Genomic DNA, 22,368 nt, shown 5'->3' on the forward strand with positions numbered 1-22,368 from the left:
CTCATCACCTCAGCTTTCCTCCCTCGTCCTCTAAATGCACACTGAACCCAATCTCCTCCCAGTCCCATTGCCTCTCAGCTACATGATTCACCCTAACAACCTCCTACCTGGTTTCCTGGGTTCCATTCAGGCCCCACACAGCTGATTCTCCATAACCAAGGTGGGTTCACACCTCTGCTTCAATCCCTCCACTCCCGACAGAATGAAATCTCGATTCCTGTCATGGCCTGAGGCCCTGTAGGGTGTGGGCCCTGACACCTCTGCCCTCACATCCACTCCTCCAGCACCTGCCACCCAGATCTCCTCTGCTTCTGGAACCTACCAGCCTTGGAGGCACCTTCTGCCTGGATCATTCTGTTCTGTCTTCATGAGGCTGGATCTTCCATAAATGCCATCTCCCTGGAGAGACCTTCCATGCCATTCAGTCTTCCTCAGCTACAATCCCCCTCTCAATCTATGAAACCATTTTCTTCTTCACATGGACCAGTCCTTGGAGAGACCATGTTTGTGAGTTTATGTGTTTCTCGTCTGCACATTGCATGGGGACAGGGACCCTCTCAGTCCTGCTCACCGTTGAACGTCTAGCACACGTTAGTGCTTAGCACGTGAAATGTGCTCAATAAATATTTGATGAATGAATGAACCCAGTTCTACCCTATATACTTTCTGCTATGTCTAAACCAAATCTCACTGGCTCTCAATTATGACTTCACCTTTGGTTGTTAGGGTTTTGCTTAAGTCTCATCTTCGGGACAGACTGTAAGCGCATGGAGGGTGGTGTCTTACAATTCTTTGTGTATGGTGGTCCATTAGGCAAATAGAATTACTTGTGGAATTTAGGAGAATTCTAAGACTTCTTGTGACTTCTTGTATTCTTGTCCCCCACACCTGATCCCAGCAGCCAGCATGGTGTTAAGCACATCACAGGTGTTCAATAAATGCACAAGAATGATGCCTTCTTACCGAGCTGGGCCCTGGGGCAAACTGGGATCAGGAGACTTTGATTTTCAGAATGGGACCTCTGTCTCTCTCTTATGCACCCTGAGCCAGCCAGCAACCCTTCCCCAGTGGTGAAGTTTATTGTCTCTTATTTGAACTGGGACTTTCTCATATAGGTTTGGATGGCCTTTGTTTTTTTGTTTTCTTTTGACCAGGAATAGAAGCACTTGCACTCTTTAACTTCATAGCTATCTTCCAACTATGCTTCATTCAGTCTCTTCTGTTGGAGGGATGCCACTAACTTCTTGTTTTAATTTTAACTGAATGCTTTTAGGCCAGCGGCACAGCCCCCAGCCCAGTGTTTCCTGGGCTTCTGTGTTAGTTGCACCAACTCTTACTGTGCTTACCTTTTTTTTTTTTTTTCACTTTACCTTTGTCTTATTAAACTACACATAATTTCCTCAGAATGGATGCATGGAAAATAAAATTTCTAAGTTCTTCTGTGTCTCGTAATTATTTTGTCCACATGCTTGATTGATAATTTAGCTGTGGAGAATTCTATGATTATCCCAATTTTCTGCCAGGGTCAGTTTCTCTGTTTGTTTTTCTTGGTCTTTCTTGTTCCTGCTGCTGGTTTTCTTCAAATAGCTGTTGATCTCCAGTTGACCACTCGTATTTGAGAATGAGGTACAGAAAGGTAGACTGAAAGGGCTCTATATTTGGGGGTGGGAGGGGTCATGTGGCAGGCTTCTATTTGGGACTGGTGGCAGGAAAGCTGGAGTTCACCCCTAAACTCAGGAGGGTGAGTGTGTGCTCAAGTGCCGAGGTCACACATCTGCCTCAGTTGTCCTTATACAGTTTATCACACGACTTTGGAAAGGAGCCCCCTGATACTTTGCATTGAGCTTATCACCTAACAGCCCATCAAGCTCCAAGTGCAGGGCCAGTCGTGATCAGCCATGTTGTATGGCCCTTTGCCTTCTTTCAATTTTCAGCCCACACCTCACTCCCACACTCTGTTCTCAAGTCCTAGACTCCCTTGAGCGTTCTGCTTTCTTTTCCATTGCGACTCTCCTCTTGTTTCATTTCTGGCCTCGGCTGCTTTGTTCCTTCAACGAAACTTCCATCTACTTCCACCCTCCACAAAGAGGTGGTATCTTTCTTTTGTCAAAGGGCCTCTGCTTCTCTTCGCCATCATGGTTTGTGCTATTCTGCATTTACCATCGGTTTAGTGGAGTCCCACGTGAGGCTCCATCTGCCAGCTTAATCCAGAAGTTGCAATGGGAAGTTAATTAGACAAAGGGGGGTGCAGGGAATGACTCCAGACTTTTTAGGCCCTGCTGTCAGTAAAGGTTCGGCACCAAAAGTCACACACTTCAGAGATGTCAACTGCAGTGTTGTGACATGGGGAGAAGCAGCAACAAGGAAGGTGTTGTTGAAATATAGGCGTAAGCACCTGTTAGGTTTTCCTACATGCTTGTTACCTCCTTCTTCACACAGGGGGACTCTGAGGCCAGAGTCTTAGAATTCTCCTAAATTCCACAAGTAATTCTATTTGCCTAATGGACCACTATACACAAAATGGGAGGCCAAGAAACACTGGACAGTGAAAATAGTTCATTGAAATGGGCTCCAGATTCCAGAATCACTAGAGTCCTAAGAGCAGAGGAGCCATCCACCCATGCATCCACTCACTGCTGTTCTCTTTTCAGTATGTAATCAAAGGCTCTCCTCCAAGCCAGCAGCTGGTGGAACACAGATAATTGGACACAGTCCTTCCACCGAGGAAGTTTATGGGACCTGAAAGTCTTTTGGGTGTTTATCAAGCCCAGGATATGCATACGAGTAAGGATCTCAAAGAAGTGGGACCCTAATTGGATGCCTATGAGCATACGTGAGCTGATGAGGCCTTAAAGAATAGCCAAGTGTACCTGGTCTCAGGTTATCTTCAGATCTACCCTTCACTTTGACTCATCGACTGAAGGTCAGTAGCTCTGAGGGAAGTTGTACATTTGAAACGTATGAACTTGATTTCTTTGTCTCTGCAGGTCAACATAGGCACTGCGGATGATGGGAGTCCTGATTTATACAGACTTGCCGAAAAATAGACAATGTTTGTGTTTCTTTCCCCAGCTCGCTCCTACTTTTATGAGTGCTGTTAAGTTTCATTTCAGCATGTGAAATAATTTGTGACTCACTGAAATGAAACTCCACTCAGTCCTCATAAAAGCAGAATAAAATGGTATTTCCATGTTTCGTGTTCTGGTTTGAATCAGCCTGCTCTGTGGAGCTTAGTGGAATCTGCTCAAAATGCCATGTGGGAGCCTCTTGTCCCCTCCATTCCCTACCAGCTCGTCACCGTGCTTCTCAAAATTTCCCAGAACTCCTTCTGCCACCCTAAAATAGCAAAATTTATAGCTGAAGGGAACAGAGGAAAAAGCTAGTAAGTGAACCATGGCAGTATTTCTGTAAGTGCTGTCTTACACAAAATGTGGATGATTTCTACCTTTTATCCAATATAATTAGATAATAGTATTGGTGAATAGGTACAGATCCTTTGCTCACTAAACTCAAGATTTTGTTTTATTACTATTCTTCTCTTTAACCAATTTTCTTTGCCTTACTCATTCACAAGTACCACAGGAATCCAAAACATTCTACTTTGGCAATTACTGTAACTAGGTATCGATACTGTACTTGTATTTAATTTCTTATACTCTTATTTAAGTATGCTCAACATTCTTATAAAACTTTATTAACTCTGACTTTGCTCATTTGGATTCTTATGAGAACGGACTCCCCAAGGGGCTAAATTTAACCTTTGTAGTTTCTCTCAGAGGAATAAGTGCTGTTAGAAAAATCACAGGTGGTATTTTTAACTTCCGTCAAAAAGTGAGTTGTTTTGCAGGGATTTGACTTCATGAGGTGCTTATGGGTGCATGCTCCCACCACCTACCAGGATGGTGGTCTTCTTGCTAGGACCGGTGGGCTGCCTGGAGGCAGCTGGTACTTGGGAACATCCATGCAGAGGAGATGGCAGTTCTGAGAACTGACAGGTGGGGCAAGGCTCTGATGAGCATGAGCCTGCCCACCTGCCACAGAGCATGGCCAGAGGGGCCACTGTCTGTACCTGTGTGCCCTAGTGCTCCTGTGCTGAGCAGTGGTGCCTGGTTAGTGCTAGTCTCACTTCAGCTGTCAGTAAATGCAATGATCGTTTGAGGCATTTGAGAGAGACTGGGGTGGGGGTTAGGGAAGGGGTGGCATCCGGGAATGGCAAGGCAGGTGTACCCATGTTACTGCCATCACGCCCAAGTGTAGGGCAGGTTCTGGCTTGAAGGCTGGCAGAGACCTGGTAGAGACCTTGGGTGGCATCTCACCCATATTGTTCTGACTGAAAAACTGGATATTTTGCTGTCATGGCGCAGGGAAGTTCCCTAACTGAAGAGTGTGCAGTGAGAACCAAGGTTACATGGGGCACCTGGGTGGCTCAATAGGTTGAATGTCCGACTTTGGCTCAGGTCATGATCTCCCAATTCGCAAGTTTGAGCTGTGCGTGGGGCTCTGTGCTGACAACTTGGAGCCTGGAGCCTGTTTCAGATTCTGTGTCTCCCTCTCTTTCTGTCCCTCCCCCCTCCCCCCCCCCCCCACGACTTGTGCTCTGTCTCTCTCTCAAAAATAAATAAACATTAAAAAAAAAAAAAGAACCAAGGTCACAGAAGGGACCCATTGGCACTGATCACTTAGAGCTGAAATCATGTCTGGCCACTTAACATTGACCCCACTGGCCAGAAAATTTCAGGACTCTTAGAAATGTCTGCACATTGGCAAGAACATTGCAAAAGATGCTGGCAACAGCCCAGAGGTAGCTCAGATGGTGCCTTCTAAAGGGTACAAGTGCTTTTTACTTGGAAAATTGTCCTAAAGAAATGTTCATCGCCACACTGTAGGATGGGCCCTGGAAATGTGTAAGTTAGGAAAGAAAAAAATCCTCCACTTGATTTGCTAGCAGATTTATAGGGAAATGCCGGCAATTCCTCATTTTGGTGACAATGATAAGACCTGTGTTCACACCCCCAAAGGCCCTGCACGTTCTCCACGACAACGCTGCAGCCCTGAGGGTCCAACTCCACCACCATCACCGCCTCCTTCCCCAGAAGGATGCCTTGCCAAGACTCTTGGGCACCTAGTGCCTGTCACCCATGCATATCTGGATTTGATAACAAAGCTAGGCAGGGCCAGAGGGGTCTGGATATTGCCAAGCTTTTTTTCTGAAAAATCCCGTTTGGGGACTAGTTTGGACTTCGCAGGGAAAAAAAATCCACTAGGGTTGAAATGGCCCCAGGAATCACCTTAGAGGTTGCATTTGTGTGTCTTGCTGCCTGCCTCCCCTTTTACTCTGTCTGTCTTCACTGATTCACCAAAACGCTGCCCTCAGCCATACTTGGGAAGCAGAGAGAACAAGACGCGCTACCTTATGGGGTCAGTCGGTCCCAGGCCTGGAGGCAGGTTTCTGGTGTAAGTATAGTTAGGGGGAATAATAGTTTCTCTCTCCCGTGACCCCTAGACTTTAAAATTTTTCACATGCTTTTAATAGTTCCATGAATCTGGACATCAGAGATGGGTGTTGACTTTGGGAGGTGTGGGCGCCCCGAAGCATCAGTAGGCACGTGGCTCCTGGGATCCGGTTTCTCTTTTCCAAGCAAAATGAGAAGACCCCTCAGAAGCCCTTGGTCAGTGGACTCCTTGCTTATTAGTCTCATGCTGCAGATGCTGGTCAATGGAGGCCAAACAAGGAAGAGTGGAAATCAGAGGCAAGCCCTGGTTTTCCTTTCTGTGCCAAATGCACAGCAACCCTGCTATCCATCTGCCTGCTGAGGGCTCTAGGAGCCACCGCCTCCTCCGGCTCTCAGTGGGCTCACCTGCTGAGGACACGGCTGAGGCAGCCTGGCCTCAACCATGAGGAGGGCACATGTCTGTGGCTGAGGGCGAGGACTCTCTCATGACAGGTGCAGACCCAACTGAATCAGCAGGAAATATGGCACATACAGCACAATGGAGGGTGGCATCATCTGAGTCATGGCCCTCTGGGCACACACCCTCTTGACTCCTACCCCAATTCCAGCTGCTGTACACATCAGGAGGATGGCCATTCTGATGGACAAATAGGACCGTTACGCTGGGCCAGGGAGCCTTGAGTCAGGAGGGCCCAGCTTCAGGTGAGCCCCCAGCTCAGGCAGATTTAACGCAGGTGGAAGGTGCACTTCTACCCATCCCCTCTCCCTCCCTCTCTTTTTCCTTTTGTCTTCTTGAATGTTACTTATCATCATTCTAATGAGTTGCAGACATCCAACACCAGGATGGCTTTGGGGACTAAATTGCAGTTGTCCCCAAAGCCAGCATATTGAATTGAATTCCTAGCACATTCAATTCAGCATACTGAACCACCTGTGAAGGAATCTGCTTAGCTCAACGAGATCTTTTATAGCTGAACAGAACATAGCTTGTCCAAAAACACATGCACGTACATCTTCCAGTCTTACCTTAGCATTCTACCTGTTCTTCCCTTCACCGGAATGGCTAAAGTTATTTTAAGATTTTTGAGATTATGATGTCGCCACTACTCTTCCAGCCACCTCAACTACCAGCTGGCCTATAGATAAGCTTCATGCTCAGTCACTGCTGAGGGAGGGAGGGGTGCCAAGCTGCAGGAGACAGCACCATGGGTGCCTTATGGAGAAAATCCGTTCCTTCCCCAGGGCTCTGCCCCTCCCTGAAACCTTCTGGGGTGAGGGAGGCTCCCCTCCAAAGAAAGCCCCACCAAAGACACAAGGAAAACACGTCACCTGGCACTTGCCGTGCACACAGAGGTCGGTCTCATAGGGCCCACAGGGTGTGCCATCCAGGACTCTGTCGGCCACCAGCAGCGGGGACTCCTTCCCAAGGGGTGAGCAGTAGAGTTCACATGGTTTATCTGAGGAGGGAAAGGGGAAGGTGGACATTGATGTGGGAAGTGGTTTGTGGGCCATGCAAGGTGCAGGTGCATACGGATGGTGGCCCAAATGATGAGAGGTCAGCATGGAATAAAGGTCACAGGAACCTGGCACATGCTCAGAGACATGGACCTGCCCCTTGGAACACTCAACACAACAAATGGAGAAAGACCCTCAGGCACAGGTGAACAACACATGGGTGAGGGCTCTGTGGGCTTTTATTTATCTTATTCTTCCTTTTCTTTAAGACATTAAAAATACCAGGTTGAAAAAGCATTTTGTTGTGTGCTAACATCTAAGTGAGTTGAATATATATGAAGGGTGAGGCTAGGAGCATCTCTTGTTGTGGGGGCTGGAAAGGGGGAGAAGGTGAATCAGAATGCCTTTGGGTAGGAAGGGGTGTGAGCCCCATGGATGTCTCTACAGCAGTGGCTTTTACTAAAAGCTTTAGTGCTCCACTGGCTGTTGGATAAAAACTGCAGGGCTGAGATATGTAGCAAGAAGGTCCTGGAAGAAACTGAGCAGGAGTAAAATACAGGAACATAGCAGCCTCTAGGACAACTTGGAAGGGTCATGTCAGAACCAAGAGAGCTCCGAGAACATGACAAGCTCTCATGCCTTTGCCAAAACTCTTCCTTATGCTTGGAAACCTCTCTCTGCACATAGCTTTCTGGGAGATTCCTATCACCCTAGAAGCTTCTACTCCAGAGCTCTCCTCTCATGCCATCTCTGACATGGAATCTCCCTCTGCACTTTGCTTATGCCTCCATTAAAGCCCTTAACTATTATCCTATTGTTTTATAATTGTTTGAGTAACTTCCATATACAAGAGGGTTTCTTATAAGGTGAGTTCCATTGCTAAAAGAGTTTGAAAGGGATGGATTTTAATTATTATCTTTGGATTTGAAGAACTGACAGTACTGGGAGCCCCTGGAGGACAAGGGACTGAGATTTTTCTCTCTTGTCCTCAGGCCAGGTCCAGGATCTGGCTTGCAGAAGGACTTGGTAAATATTTTAATCTTTCCATATAAACTTTAGAATTAGTTTTTCAATATCTACAAAATAACTTCCTGGGATTTTGATTGGGATTGCACTGAATCTATAGGTCAAGTTGACAAGATCAACTGACATGACAATATTGATTCTTGTCATGAATCATTGAAACATGGAATTTCTCCCCATTTAATTTGTTAAATTCATTCCTTACAGTTTTTCTCATATAGATCTTACACATATTTTGTTAGATTTATACCTAAATATTTCATTTCTTGGGTGCTCGTGTAAATGGTATTGTGCTTTTAATTTCAAACTCCATTTGCTCATTGCTGGTATACACAAAAGTGATTTTTGTACATTTACTTTGTATCTTGTAACCTTGCTATAATCATTTACTAATTCCAGGAGTTTTTTTCTTTTCTTCTATTTTTTTTTTGTTTTTGTTGTTGATTCTTTTGGATTTTCTACATAAATCATCATGTCATCTGCAAACAAAGGTAGTTTTATTTTTCCCTTCCCAATTTGTGTATTTTTCATTTCCTTTTCTTGTCTTATTGCATTATCTAGGACTACCAGTATGATGTTGAAAAGGAGTGGTGAAAAAAAAAAATCCTTGCCTTGTTCTTGATCTTAACAGAAAAATCAAGCTTCTTTTTTTAATAAATGAATGGATTTTGTTCTTCCGTATGTAACTGAGAAAGAGGAATGCACCCTTCTCTCTCTGTGTCACCTAATTCCAATGATGTTTATGTGATTATTTTGCAAGGAAACCTCCAGAGAGAGAAACAGCAGCACGTCTGTGCTGCCTCTGTCAGGCCCTTTGTTTCCACCATGATCTTTCTCCACTGGGTCCTTCCACTGGTTTCAGGTGAGCAAGGGCAGGGGTAGAAAAAGGCTTCTGGAGTTGACTTGGCCTCAGAAGACCTTGACATTCCAGCTGGATAGTTCTTGTCAGAGCAGATGTGCTGTCTCACTCAGGCTCTGCGGCTTTCATGACTGAATGACATTCACTAAACCACCAACATTTTCAGCAGCTTTCCAAAGCTCCTCTCTCATGGAGCTCTGCTGACCAACATGCCGAGTGGGATGTCTTGTCTTATAACACTAGAGAGAAGCTACAGAGGTTCAGTAGAAATGTTCAGCTTGTTTGTTCCAGTTAGTTGTGGGCGGAAACTGCTGTGAAGAGTAGTTTCCCAGGTAAGTAAAGTAATGATGTTTCAATGTTTATTCATTCAAAAAACAGGAATTGAGCCCCTCCACCACACAAGGCACTCTTGTGGCACTTTGGGGAAAGAAAGATGAGTAGTGTATGCTTTTCAAGGCCCTGGTGGTCTAAGGGACAGCAAATCCCAGAAGAGGCATACTGTGAAAAGCCACATGAAATGGACCTGAGCTGTCAGAGGACAGGGCACTAAGTGGAAAGAATGACCCATTTCCCAGCTAGCAGGCTAGAGGCAGTTGTCCCTCCATTTAAGTGGAATGACCCAGGAAGGCAGCCAGTGGAAGAGGTATGGGAGACTAAAATGTAAACTGAGATCAGGTTCTGGGAGGCTCATCTGACAGAATTTTTGAGGTGCTCTTTGGGACCTTGAGGTTTCCTGTGAGCACCTTGGGGAATGACTGGGAGAATGCAGCACCACAGCCCCCAGTCTGAGTTGATGGGTGTATCTTCTTCACATCCTAGGTAGGCTTCCTCTAATGTTACATTGTAAGGAAGGAAGGGTCCCCTGGGTCCAAGAAATCTGAAAACTACGTATTTTACCTTTAAACTGCCTCAATACTTGGCATAACTGAGCTTTGAAGTGATTTGTACAATAGCAGTAATAATGGTGATGATGTTGATAAAATCACAAATAACATTAATTATATTTCGTGTACAAGGCAGCATGCTAAGTAGTACCTGTGCACTTCAGGTGGGTGCTGTCATTGCTCCATCTTATAGACGAGCATGCGAAGCTCAGAAAAGGTACAGGCTACCCAGAGTCTCTTGATTGGCAAGGCCAGACCCTAGCCTCTTTGTGCCAGCCTAGTTTTCTTTCGGACACTGGGGGCCAAAAAAACCAAGAGACAAAATGGTGTTACTGAAAACAAACCACTAGTTTCATGAATGTTTCTGGCTTCTGAATATACTCTGACTTGAGCAGAAATGGAAATGGGATTTGGGTGAAAAAGTAGAGGGTCTTTTGAGACAAGTTAGAAAGACCAGACTTCGAGGGGTGAAGATTTTGGGGGGCTCTTTGGTGTAAACAGGAAAGTAGAGATTCTCCAAAGCAGGGGGGTTGACCTCAAATGGAGGATTTTTAGCAATGACCCCAGGCAAGAAAGTATACTCAACTCTGTCCACACTGGACTCTTGCAGCTGCAGACACTGTCCTCCTTGGCTTGGGAAGTCTGGGGGCACCCAGACTCCAGAACAGAGTTCAGACATAACACTTCCTTCCTTTGCTCAGACTGAAACTCCATTTGTCCATCTCCTTTTCTGAGGTCTGTGCTCAGAATTTAGGGTACCCCACACCTCTAGGAAGGTGTAGTACTCTCTCCCAAAGGGACTCAGGATAACCTTTATAAAACTTGAGGAGAAGCCCCTCAAAATTCCCTGAATATTCCCATTGGATGGGCAATTAACCTCCAGATAAATAAGGTGCTGTGATTTTCTCTGAGCACAGTATCTTACATTCTTAGTAGTACAGAAGGAGGTCAAATCTTAAAAGCTATACAACCACACACTCCAAAGAAAGCTTAGAGTGTCCCTCTTGGCTGATATGTGCCAAGATGAAATTCTGATTGAGGCTGGACTGTCTGCTGTAAATCCTGGTCTCTCACTGGCCCACTTGTCTCCAGGACTCATATTTTGATGAAGAAACCACACAGGGCAGGGGAGATGAGCTCAGGGGCTTGAGAGCCACCTGATCATATCTGCTCATTGGATGCCTGGAGGACTCCCCCTGGTGCTTCATGATGAAAAGGACACTTGTGGCTACTGGCACTCTTGCTGTTCTCTCTGCCAAGTGGTTACAAGGTCTTACTAAGGTGGAGACACCACTGAATTTTGAGGCCATCACAAGTGCTCACTCCAGCTCTGGCTGGCTATCTTGGGCGGGGGAGGGGGGTACATGCTGAGGAGACTGCTTTGTCCCCTATCCCCAAAGCTGCCCACCATGAGTCCAAAGCCAAGCCTTAGTTGATTGGACCAGAAGCAGCCACTTGACTGTAGTTGTGCCACTCAGTTCTTTTTCTCCACCACAACCTCATAGCCACGCCTCAACTGATTAGACTAAGTGTAGCCACAGGTAGACCAATCAGAGTCTCTCTCTTGAAAAAATCAGCACTAAATTCAGATATGGAACAGCTGTGTCTGTTCATGATTGATGGATCTGAAATAAGTCTATACCCCCTTATCCACAATCCAGAATTCCAAAAAGCTCTGGAAACTGCAAGCATGTTCTTATATTTGTGGCAAACGCATTTGGCAGCAAAACCGGGCTTGACTGACATGAGGCTGTTGGTAGTGTGCAGTATCCTCATTAGAGATTGTTCATGGATTACTTGGTAGAGATATCACATGCATCCCTGGACTGTGGAGTGCTTCCCAGGGCTCCACTGGGGGTATTAAGTAATATACGGTCGATATACTGTTGTTACCTAACACCAAAAATGTTTGGCCATATCTGGCCCCAAAGCGCTCAGATAAAGGATAAAGGTCCTTTATCAGGAAAGGTGCTGTGGGTGACCCATCAGCCTGCATGTGGACAAATCATGAGAAAGCCAGTCTGCAGGTGGGGGGCAGGAAGATACGACTCACAAACACATTAGTTGTGGTGGGCATGGAGAGGGGGTTCGGATATTTTCAGAGGCCCTGGCCTCAGACCCTCATCTGGGCCCTCGGGATCTGAGACACCCTTCATCTTTGCAACAACTTTCTCTTTTTCATTAAGCAAGTGGAGTCAGCTTGGCCAAACTGCAGTCAGAGAGTCCTTAACCATCATACCCTCCAGCCCCTGGAAGGCTGAGACCCAGAGTGGCTTCTGCCATGCCGGGGAGGCGCTGGGAATGCACCTCCACGTCCAGACATGGCCTTCGCCAAGCCCTCCGACACTTCAGTGGGCATGTGGCCTGCTGGCTTGGGCGGGAAGGACTGAACTCCTGAAGGTTTCTACTTAAATGAGATTCCATGGGGAAAGCAGAAATGGGGTGGGTCTGGCAACAGGGCATCTCAATGGGTTTCTGTCTAAAGGCTTTCCCACCCAGAACTATTTTCTAAGGAGAGCCTTTGTCTTCTTTTAGAGGTGGTATGGATTTGTGGTCCTGAGACCTCTCTTGGAAAATCTACCTCTGCAAGAATTCTTTTTTTTTTTTCAGCAGGAAAAAAAAGAAAAAATATAGCTTCCCCTTTCTTGAACTGTGCGTCACTCGCCAAAGAATTCCGCAGTGATAGCAATGCTATGAATAGGGCAGTCATAATGGGCTTCGAGAGAGCCCAGAGCCCGACCACAGGAATCGTTCCCATCACGGCTGAGCTAGAATTGGGCCTTTTATAAGCTGATTTTTCAGAAGAACGCACTTATAATCTGTATTCTCCCCCTTGCCCTCTGAATTGGCCATTTATTATTTTGTTTTCATCCTTGTTAAATGCTCCTTTCACAAATGCTGGCTTCTGTTTATATTTGACAGGGAAATGAAACCAAATATGCAAGAAGTCATGACAATTCCACCCTGGAGGAGGAGGTGTCAAGCTACCCTTGCAAAGCCCTGAACTTGGGGTCCCTCCTTCAAAGACAAAATGCATACTGCCCGCTAGCTGTCCTTATCAAATAGGGTAGTGCTTTCCAGATCAAAGGCAGTAGCACTCTGGCTATAATTATTGATGGTTTTGGTAGAGAGACATGAAAAGTGAGTGGGCAAGAACATATTCTGAATCCGGCAAGCTTCCCCAAATTGCTGCCCTGAGAAGCTTCTTTGGAGGGGGATCCAGGGCAGACATCAGTTTCAGCCACTGTGATGATAAGAGAACTAAGGAGCTCAGTGATCCAAAAGTGGTTACAAGTAAAATAGAAGCTTAATCTGGACTTGGAGAAATCTGTGGAAAACCAGCCATTTAAGTGGGATTTCTGCATCGAATAAAAGAGGACTGAAAGCTGAAGCAGACCAAGGAAAGAATAACAACTCTGTGTGCATAGCTGGGTGGAAATGGGTGAGTCTTTCTTAGATCTGACCTCTTTTTGCTCCTGACAAGCAGCAGAGGACACGACAGAGGGCCTAAGGGGTCTTTACCCAGCAGGCTGGGATGGCTGATGGTATGGAAACAAGTCTGCTCCGCATCAGAACTGACTGCAGTGCTGGAAACAGCTTCTGCTTGGGGCTTGCTCCCTCCAGATTAGGGGCTTGAATGTGCTCGTGACATGTGGAAGCCTCCTGTGTCTTCCTGCATCTGAGGAATGGCCAGGCAGAGAGAAGTGAGGATCCTGGGCGAGCCCCTGCGTCCAGCTGCATGTGTTCCTTTGGGGAGGGCGAGTCTGCTCGGCCTCCTCTCTCCTTGGTCTGCAGAAACAGCTGAGGGTACGGAGGCTGCTCTTCTCTTGAAGTCTTGGTTATGTGATGATATACCTACAATCACACAGCTCCAAACGGTGGTGTTCTTTTTTAAAAAGGAAAAGGTCTGGGGAGCTCCCAGATGCTTTTAAATGAGCCCATAGCCGAGCGGGTCGGTATTATCTGCGATGATTTAGAGCATCTCATGTTATTTTACAACTCAGTTCAAAGCACGTGGGTCAGGTTGCTGGGTTAAAAGCGACAGGTCTGAGGTCATTACTCCCTGTGATGCCTGGGTCTACCCCTACAGCTAGGTACACTTGACCCTGTAAGAACAGACTGCAGCATGTAGATTTTAGAAGTTCTTTAAACCACAAAGAAGAAACCTAAGACCTGGCACAGGAACTTCATTCTCCTACAGAAGCCTTAGAGACTCTGTTACTGCAGTTCTTATTAAAGCCTCTTCACTTGACACTTCTGAAGTCATGCTCTCTTACTCGAGTATGGGAAGCCAGATGATAGTTGGTTATTTTCTGAGTCACCTCCTCCAGAACTGGGGTCCCTCCCTGCTTCTTATCAGCTGCAGGGACTCAGATAGGTCCCATGACCCGTAACCTCTCCTCTCTGCATGGCTCATTATGCATATTAATTGAGATGATGTATGCAGAGCTAACCTGTGCCTGGCATATGATGTGCTCAACAAATAGGACCATATTGTCATCATTACAATACAGTCTTATCTCCAGGAGACAAAAGTCTAAAAAACCCTGAACTAGGCCATGGCCACAGGAGGCTGTGTGCGTGTGGGGGGGGGGGGGGGGGGAGGCTGGGGGGGAAGGCAGTCTTTATCAATGATAAATAGACATCACAAATCCTACAGACAAGATATACCACCTAGAAGTTTATCAGCCACTGGAAATGCCTGCAGCGGCCCATGGGGAAGCCTCCCTTGAGTTGGGAGAAATCTCTTGGAAGGAAAACATGACCTGTGCCTATCATCGCCTTCGGCGAGTTGTGAACTGGCCTCCAAACTTTTTTTTTTTTCAAACACTCTAGGCAAAGAGTAAAAGCCAACCCCAAAATGAACCGAGAAAGAAATGCAAGAAAGCATCAACCTTGGAAATAGAGACAGCAGACACAGAGACCCACCATCCTGTCCCTGCAGAGTCTTGCTCTCCTCAAAGCTGGCCCTGGGCCCCTCAGCACATGGCACTGTGCGGCAGGCCGCCAGCACACCCGCCTCGCTGCAAATGGGGGTGCAGGACAATTCTGGTCTGCTGCCCGCCTCACAGCTGCTTTTAAGAAATCTCCCAGGGCTGGGTCATCCAAGTTCAACCCCACTGCTTGAGAAGTGGGCCCACTGCTGCCTGGGGTAGCAGGACTGGAGCGTCCTGTTGGATGGATTGCTGGGAAGGGGGGGCCCTGTGGGTTTTCCCAGGAGGTGTTTACATTTTTGGAGAAGGGGGGGCACTGTGAAAGGACGTGCCATATGCCTTTACCATCAACCACTACTGCTGTCAGCAGGCCCTTCTTCTTGCTGCTGAGCCGGTCATGCGTCTGGCACTGCTGGTCCCGGAAGCTGGGCAGGCCCTTGGGGCAGGGAAGGTTCTCGCAGACGGCGTGCTCCACACTGGCGCCCAGGCAGTGCGTGCCTCCAGGCCCAGGGCTAGAAGGAAGAGAAAGGTCCGTGTTAACCAGACAGTGCTGTGGAAACAGCAGGGGCGTTTGGATTTTGCCTCTCTTGCCAAAAGGGGGAGGGGCCAGGCAAAGTTTCCAAAGCACCCTCCCTCTGCTCTTACACACCATATCTCGGCAATCCCAGCCCCGTGCTGACGGCATGTTTAAGTGAGCCATCAGAAAAATGCATCCAAGAACTGTAAATCAGGGTCATCTGGAAATAGAATACAGTGAGTATAAGTTCGGCAAGAATCACAAATTGTGTCTTTCATCTGAACCTAAAACTTGGCCATCTGTAACACTGAAAACCCAAAGGGGAATTTTTAGTGTGTGGATTTTTTTTGTCTGTTTGTTTGTTTTATTTTTCTATAAAACAAAGGCCTTTAAATGGCTCCTGCATACATTCTGGAGGTCGCTAAGTATGAGTAAATAGCTCTTGTTTACTTTATAATAAAAAGAATCAGAATGATTAATTAACTTGTTCATGGGCTTTGGGTGGAGACTGGTCAGATCCGGGCTCTGCAACCTTTGCTGGGGCAAGCGTGAGACCAAATGTGATCAATGACACGGCATGGGTCCCAGCTCTGTGCTTAGACTGCGGTTCTAAGCAGTTCTGGAGACTCAGCTGTGTTCTCTGGCCTAGCCCATGTGTGTGAGGGGCACTGAGGAGGAATAACAGGATGCTGGTCCAGCTGTGGCTGAAACGTGGCTCTGCCCACCGCTTCCATGAGGCCCTGGGGTATCCCCATCAGGCTCTGAACCAAGCAACCTCAGTGGCTCCTTTCATTTCCACGAGACCCAAATCACCATGATGGAGTACCGCTGTTTTCTCCCTGTACTTTTTACTGAAATTGAGCATTCAAGAGAAAAGAACACAAATCACAATTGTTTTGCTCAATGGATTCTCACAAATTGCATTTACCTGTTGGCAAGATATTTTTGACACATTAACCATTTCATACTAAGTATTTCTTTTCCTCCCTTTGCCATTCCTTGTGTTTAGACAACTGGAGGCCACCCTCTGATCACATGAGGGGAGATACATCACAGCAGAAGTCCTCAGGCTTTTGTGTCACAAAAGTCTACACCAGGGGCTCTACAAACATTTTTGGCAAAGGGCCAGATGGTGAATATTTCTGTAGGAACTACTCAACTCTGCCACTGTAGCAAAAAAGGAGCCAGAGATGATGCATAAACAAAAGGGCATAACTGTGCGCCAATAACACCTTATTTAGAAAACCAGGTGATGAACCAGATTTGGTCCATGGGCCATTGTTTTCCAGCTCTTTGTCTGCATAAATGTGTTGGAGAAAACATCTGGAATGGGAAGAAAGGCTTCTTTCATACCCCTATGACCATTTCATATACACCAGACATCTCTCTCACCTGGGCATGGTGACAGCCTTGTGAGAGGGTACATACTGGTGGATCCAGAGAGGGACCCTGAGTTCTGATCTCCAAGTTAGGAAATAGCAGAACCTCTCTGAGGTTTACAGGATCTGAGAACAGAGGGAGCTTTTGTTCTTTTTCCTTCCCAGAGCACAAGGCAGGCAGCTGGATCTCAGAGAAATGATTGCATGGCATAGAGAGAGTCTCAGACAGCCTCCCAAGAACCTAGGGCCTGCATACCAAGTGTGAACAGATGAATGGGTTCCTGTGCCACAAAGCACACTGTGGAAGAAACAGAGAGGGGAAAAGCCATGCGGACCAGCAGGAGGACATCTTCTTTGTAATAGGCAAGTTCCCATGGCTGGGATCAGAGAAGGGATGGGTAAGGCTACAGATGCTGTATGGTGAGAAGTTCTGGGTTGAATTGTGTCCATCCTAAAATCATATGAAGTCCTAACCCCAATGCCTCAGAATGTGGCCTTATTTAAAAATAGGACCACTGCAGATGTAGTTAATTAAGATGAGATCATACCAGAGCAGGGTGAGTTCCTAATCCAATATGATTAGTCTTGTTATAAAAAGAGGAAATATGGAGATGGAAACACAGAGGGAGAGCACCATGCAGAGATGAAGACAGAAATCAGGGTGATGTTTCTATACTCTAAGGAATGACAAAGATCACCAGCAAGCCACTAAGCAGTTAGGAGAGGTGCAAGGAACAGATTCTCCTTCACAGCCTTCTGAAGGAACCAATCCTTCCAAGACCTTGATCTGGCAATTCTGGCTTCCAGAACTAGAAGCGAAAAAACTTGTGTTGTTTATGCCACCCAGTTAGTAGCAGTTGGTCATGGTAGCCCTAGAGGACAAACATACCAGACGACACAAGGATCACTGAACTTAGCTACAGACTCAGGGAAAATGGGGCAAAAACTCCGGAAGTGATTAAGAATCCAACATGGACTAGAATGGAGTTCAAAAACACAAATTAAAAAAATCAAAAACACAAATGCAAATGAAAAATTGGTTTCTAGAAAAATAAAGAAAGCTATGTTTTCCTACACAGTTTAGGGTGTGAACTGAGATCTGTGCACATCATGTAATTACGCTCCTGAGATGTCACTGAGCTTTATTTTAGCTTCCATTGTACCCACCTGTGTCAATTGTTTTTTCCAGGTTTGCATCTGACTGACCCTCATAAACCAACTAACTTTATGGTTAATAGCAGGTTGGTGGAGAGGTTAGACAGGATGAGAAAACTCCTGGATCCAGGAGAAAGTGGGCCTGGAGGGATTCCTCATGTGCCTCAGGGTGCTTTCTTCCTGAACTCTGTTTATCTTGTTTCTTCTCCCTGTCCCTTCTCCCACGGGCAAGTCCCCTTTCAGCCACCCATCTAGCTCACTGTCCCATCTTCTCCACCCCCCACCCCGACTCTCTGTCCATCCTTGAGGCCACCTCCACCCTGCAGCCTCTTTTTATTTTCTACCTGGAGCCTGTCCTGACCCGGCTTGGTTCTCTGCTATACTGCTTATTATCAACTTTGTGAAATGGTGAGCTAGATTACTGTCTTCCTCCTACTTTTCTGTAGCTTTTAGCAGAGAAATTTGCACAGGCAAGTTAACAAACCGTTAACAAACCGTTAACAAACGGTAGTTAGACTGAGTTGAACTATATTATCAAAATTTATCTTAAAATGACCAAAAGATAGGGGCGCCTGGGTGGCTCAGTTGGTTGAGCGTCCAACTTGGGCCCAGGTCATGATCTTGTGGTTAGTGAGTTTGAGCCCCATGTCGGGCTCTGTGCTGACAGCTCAGAGCCTGGAGCCTGCTTCTGATTCTGTGTCTCCCTCTCTCTGCCCCTGTCCTGCTCATGCTTTGTCTCTCTCTCTCTCTTAAAAATAAACATTAAAAAAAAGAAAATTTTTAAAAAATGACCAAAAGACAGAGCAAGGTCAGGAAGATGGTGGAGTAGGAAGCACCAGGGATCCATTTCTCCACTTAGATGATAATTGTATTGGCAAAAACTGTTTGAAGTGACCATTTTGAAATTCTGGAGTCTGTTTGAAAGCGTGCAACCTCCTGGAAAAAGTTTGGCTGGTAAGCTGTGGTGAATTTAGATAAATTTCAGCCTTTATTGTGGTAGTGGCTATCTGTCCTCCACACTCCAGCCCCACGGCAGGCAGCTGTGCCTGTATTCCTGATGTGGCTGGCTGGAGCCAGGGTGGACAATGAGAACCCTATTCTCCAAATACTGGGGTTCTGTTCTGATTATTCAGTGCTACTTTTGATTTCTGAGATGTGGGGACAGAGGGTGGCCACCATTGTTGCAACTCCTCTGAGCTGAAGTGACTTCCCGGGAATTTCAATGAGCAATACATTTTTCCCTTCTTTTCTCCCTTTTGGGAGTCAGATATTTAAGGATTAAGTCATTAAGAAGCAACTGCACATATGGGAAAATTTAGAAAGCCACCAAGTATGCTCAGGGAAAGATGAAGTCTCATTAAAGGCTTGAGAAGACCTTATACTTTCACTTCAGGTTGATCCCCAGCATAGAGAAACTTTTTAACAACAAAGAAAGAGCAAATCATGGGACAGGGGGAAGCTGATTATCAAGGCTACATTATAAGATTCGAATGTCCAGTTTTCAACCACAACAACAACAAAATCACAAGGGATACAAAGGGAAAGGAAAGTATGGTCCAATCAAAGGAACAAAATACATAAGCAGAAACTGGGTCTGGGGAAACTCAGATGTTGGGCTTATTAGACAAAGACTTAAAACAACTGTCTTAAAAATGCTCAAAATACTGAAGGAAGATATAAATAAAAATGATGTATGAGAAAATGAGAGTATCAGTAGAGATAGAAATGATGAAAAGTTAAATTCCAGAGTTGAAAAATATAATAACAGAAATGAAAAATTCACCAGGTGGTTCAAAAGCAGATTTAAGCAGGCAAAAGACAGAATCATCAAATTTAAATGTAGAAGAAAGGCATGAATCTACAAATCCAAGAAGCTCAACAAAATCCCAGTAGGATAAATTCACTGATACATTTTTCAACCAAACTGTCAAAAAAAAAAAAAAAAGAGAGAGAGAGAATCTTAAAAGTAGCAAGAGAGAGTCAACAAACACCACATACAAGACAATCTCAATAAATTATGAGCCTATTTCTCATTAGAAACTTTGGAGACGAGAAGGCAGTGGCTTTATACATTCAAAGTTCTCAAAGAAAAAAAAATCTATCAACTAAGAATTCTATATCCAGCAAAACTGTCATTCAAAAAAATGATGGAGAAATTCAGACATTTCCAGAGAAGTAAAAATTGAGGACGTTTTTGTTTGTTTTTATTTTTTTAATGTTTATCTTATTTTTGACAGAGAGAGACAGAGCATGAGCAGGGGAGGAGCAGAGAGAGAGGGAGACACAGAATCCGAAGCAGGCTCCAGGCTCCAAGCTGTCAGCACAGAGCCTGACCTGGGGCTCGAACTCACAGACTGCGAGATCATGACCTGAGCCAAAGTCGGACGCTCAACCAACTGAGCCACCCAGGTGCCCCCGTTTGTTTGTTTTTACTACCAGACCTGCTCTACACAAAATACTAGAGAGTCCTTCACAGCTCAAATGAGAAAATGCTAGATGGTGACTTAAGGCCGTATAAGGAATTAAAGATCTCCAGTCAAGCAGGCATGATGCTAAGCTTTGTAAGCACTAGAGTGATGCTAGAGAAAGAACAGACTTTTCTCTCTGGTTCTGGTAATTAATTCCTTTCAGCAGACTCCTGCAGTGGCCTGTGATGCAGGCTACTTCCCTAGGGCAGCATTCATCCCATAGGGCAGCTTCCAAGAACACCAATGCTTTGGGGAAATTCCCAGCCTGGTTTCAGGTGTAGTCTCTCCCCTTGGATAGCTTTCCCTAACACCCCTTAGTGTGACTTTCCAGAGGGTTCTACCAGTGTGCCATCTCTGCAAACTTCTCCCTCATCCAATGAGCCTTAGTTTCATCCACTCCAACAAAGTCCAAGGAATCTCACCCGTGTGTGTGTGTGTGTGTGTGTGTGTGTGTATGAGACAGAGACAGAGAGAGAGAGAGAGAGAGAGAGGGAGGGAGGGAGGGAGGGAGAAGGAAAGGGAGAGGCAGAGGGAGAGAGGGAGGGAGAGGGAGGGAGAGAGGGAGGGAGAGGGAGGGAGAGAGGGAGGGAGAGGGAGGGAGAGAGAGATGGGCACCTTCATCTGTATTTGTTCCTTCTTTGGGTACTTTGCCTCAGATCCAATGACAGTGGCCACTTTTATATTTGCTCTTTCAGTGCTCTTCCGGTGTTCTCTTTATCTCTTAGCAGTTAATTCCCATTTGTCCAATCACCTGTTATAGCTAATGTTTTTTTGTTTTTACATTAAAATTTCCTGCTCAAAAAGAAAATGGCCCAAAGCATTGATTTTTCTTGTTTTCCTTTGGGTCATTATTTGAACAACATAGGAAAAAGAGAGAAGCAATCCATGAGTAGCATGATTTCTTACCCAAATCATCCCAGTATGTCAATCCATGGCCAGCCCCTTCCTTCTTCATGACTGTGTCTATAATCTGGGTTATCTGAGAGCTACCATGACACCAGTGATGGCTTCCCAGGTATACACTGGTGTGAGACAACAGAAAGACACCCTCCATATAGGAAGAGAGAGGAGCATCAATGTGTGGGAAGGGTGTGTGTGACAGGGTGGTCCACAAACTGAAGTTCTGTGGTGGGAGGACTTGGAAGGAGGGGGCCAACTTCACCAAGGAACCCACGTCATGTGAGTGTGCCAAGCTTCACTTGTATGGACACAAGGGCTTTAGGGCATGCTGTATTGGGGTTGGCAGACACAGGCAGGAGAGATCACCCTCCCCATGTCTGAGGAGCAGAGGGCTGAGGTTCTCATTCACTCTGGTAAGATTCTCTTGGCTACGCAGCATGGATAAAATAAAAAGACACCTAGGAAAACCAAAACAACAGAAACCAAGCTTGACATGGCTAAAATGAGGGACAGGTGAAATAACAGAATTCTGGTAGAAAAGAACTGTTCCTTTTTGAGGGCTAAAAGTAGACCTATGTCCTTCCCTCAGCCTTTCCTAAGAGGGCTGCAAGGCACAGACAAGCCTGCCAGGCTCCATAGCCTCACAAGGACTCACGGAAATAGATGGGGATATGACACAGTAATTTGAAATCTCATCTTGAGGTGAGGTGTGGTCAGCCGAGGACACAGGTGAAGAGCTTATATATAAAGAGGCACTTTCACATACACTGCAATTATAGACTAATATGGCCAAAGGGCTTACCTGTTACCTGTTCTTTAGAACCATTACCTTGATAAATCTATGCAAGACATCTGAAGGGGTTTCTGCCTGCATCCTTCAGATGAGGAAATCAAAGATCTAATATGATAGAACAAAGCTCAGTGGGTAAGAGGTGGAGATAAGAAGTGTGATTCCCAAGAGGTTCTGGATGCAGCCGGAGCAGGCTGGCAAGGGGGCTGCCCATCAGCTGTTGTGAGACTGAGAAGCCAGCCTGACCTACGAGTATAGTCAGCTGGGATGTGATGGACTTTTCAAGATGCTTCTCCCACATTAATCCTCAATTTCTACTTGTACTCTGTTGGTTTTTTTAAGTTTATTTATTTATTTTGGGAGAGACAGAGATGGTGTGAGTGGGGGGAGGGGCAGAGAGAGAGAGAGAGAGAGAGGGAGAGAGAGAGAATCCCAACTAAGCTCCACCCTGTCAGTGCAGGGCACGATGCGAGGATCAAACTCATGAAACTGTGAGATTGTGACCTGAGCTGAAACCAAGAGTTGGACATTTAACCAACTGAGCCACCCAG

The 22,368-nt window shown here is 45.9% G+C and overlaps 1 protein-coding gene across 4 annotated transcripts in view; it reads right to left on the reverse strand.

Moving 5' to 3' along the window:
* The window catches only part of ADAMTS17 (ADAM metallopeptidase with thrombospondin type 1 motif 17), a 343,562-nt gene that overhangs the window by 110,153 nt on the left and 211,041 nt on the right, over positions 1-22,368 (reverse strand). For all 4 annotated transcript variants that reach the window (XM_019460111.2, XM_019460109.2, XM_019460110.2 and 1 more), the window contains exons 13-14: positions 14,954-15,120; positions 6,783-6,910 (exon numbers count right to left, since the gene is read on the reverse strand). In XM_019460111.2, the coding sequence (XP_019315656.2) occupies positions 6,783-6,910; positions 14,954-15,120 (295 nt within the window). The remainder of the gene's footprint in view (positions 1-6,782; positions 6,911-14,953; positions 15,121-22,368) is intronic.

This window comes from Panthera pardus, unplaced genomic scaffold (assembly GCF_024362965.1).
Source record: "Panthera pardus isolate Hobbes unplaced genomic scaffold, ASM2436296v1 HiC_scaffold_24, whole genome shotgun sequence".
Lineage (NCBI taxonomy): Eukaryota > Metazoa > Chordata > Mammalia > Carnivora > Felidae > Panthera > Panthera pardus.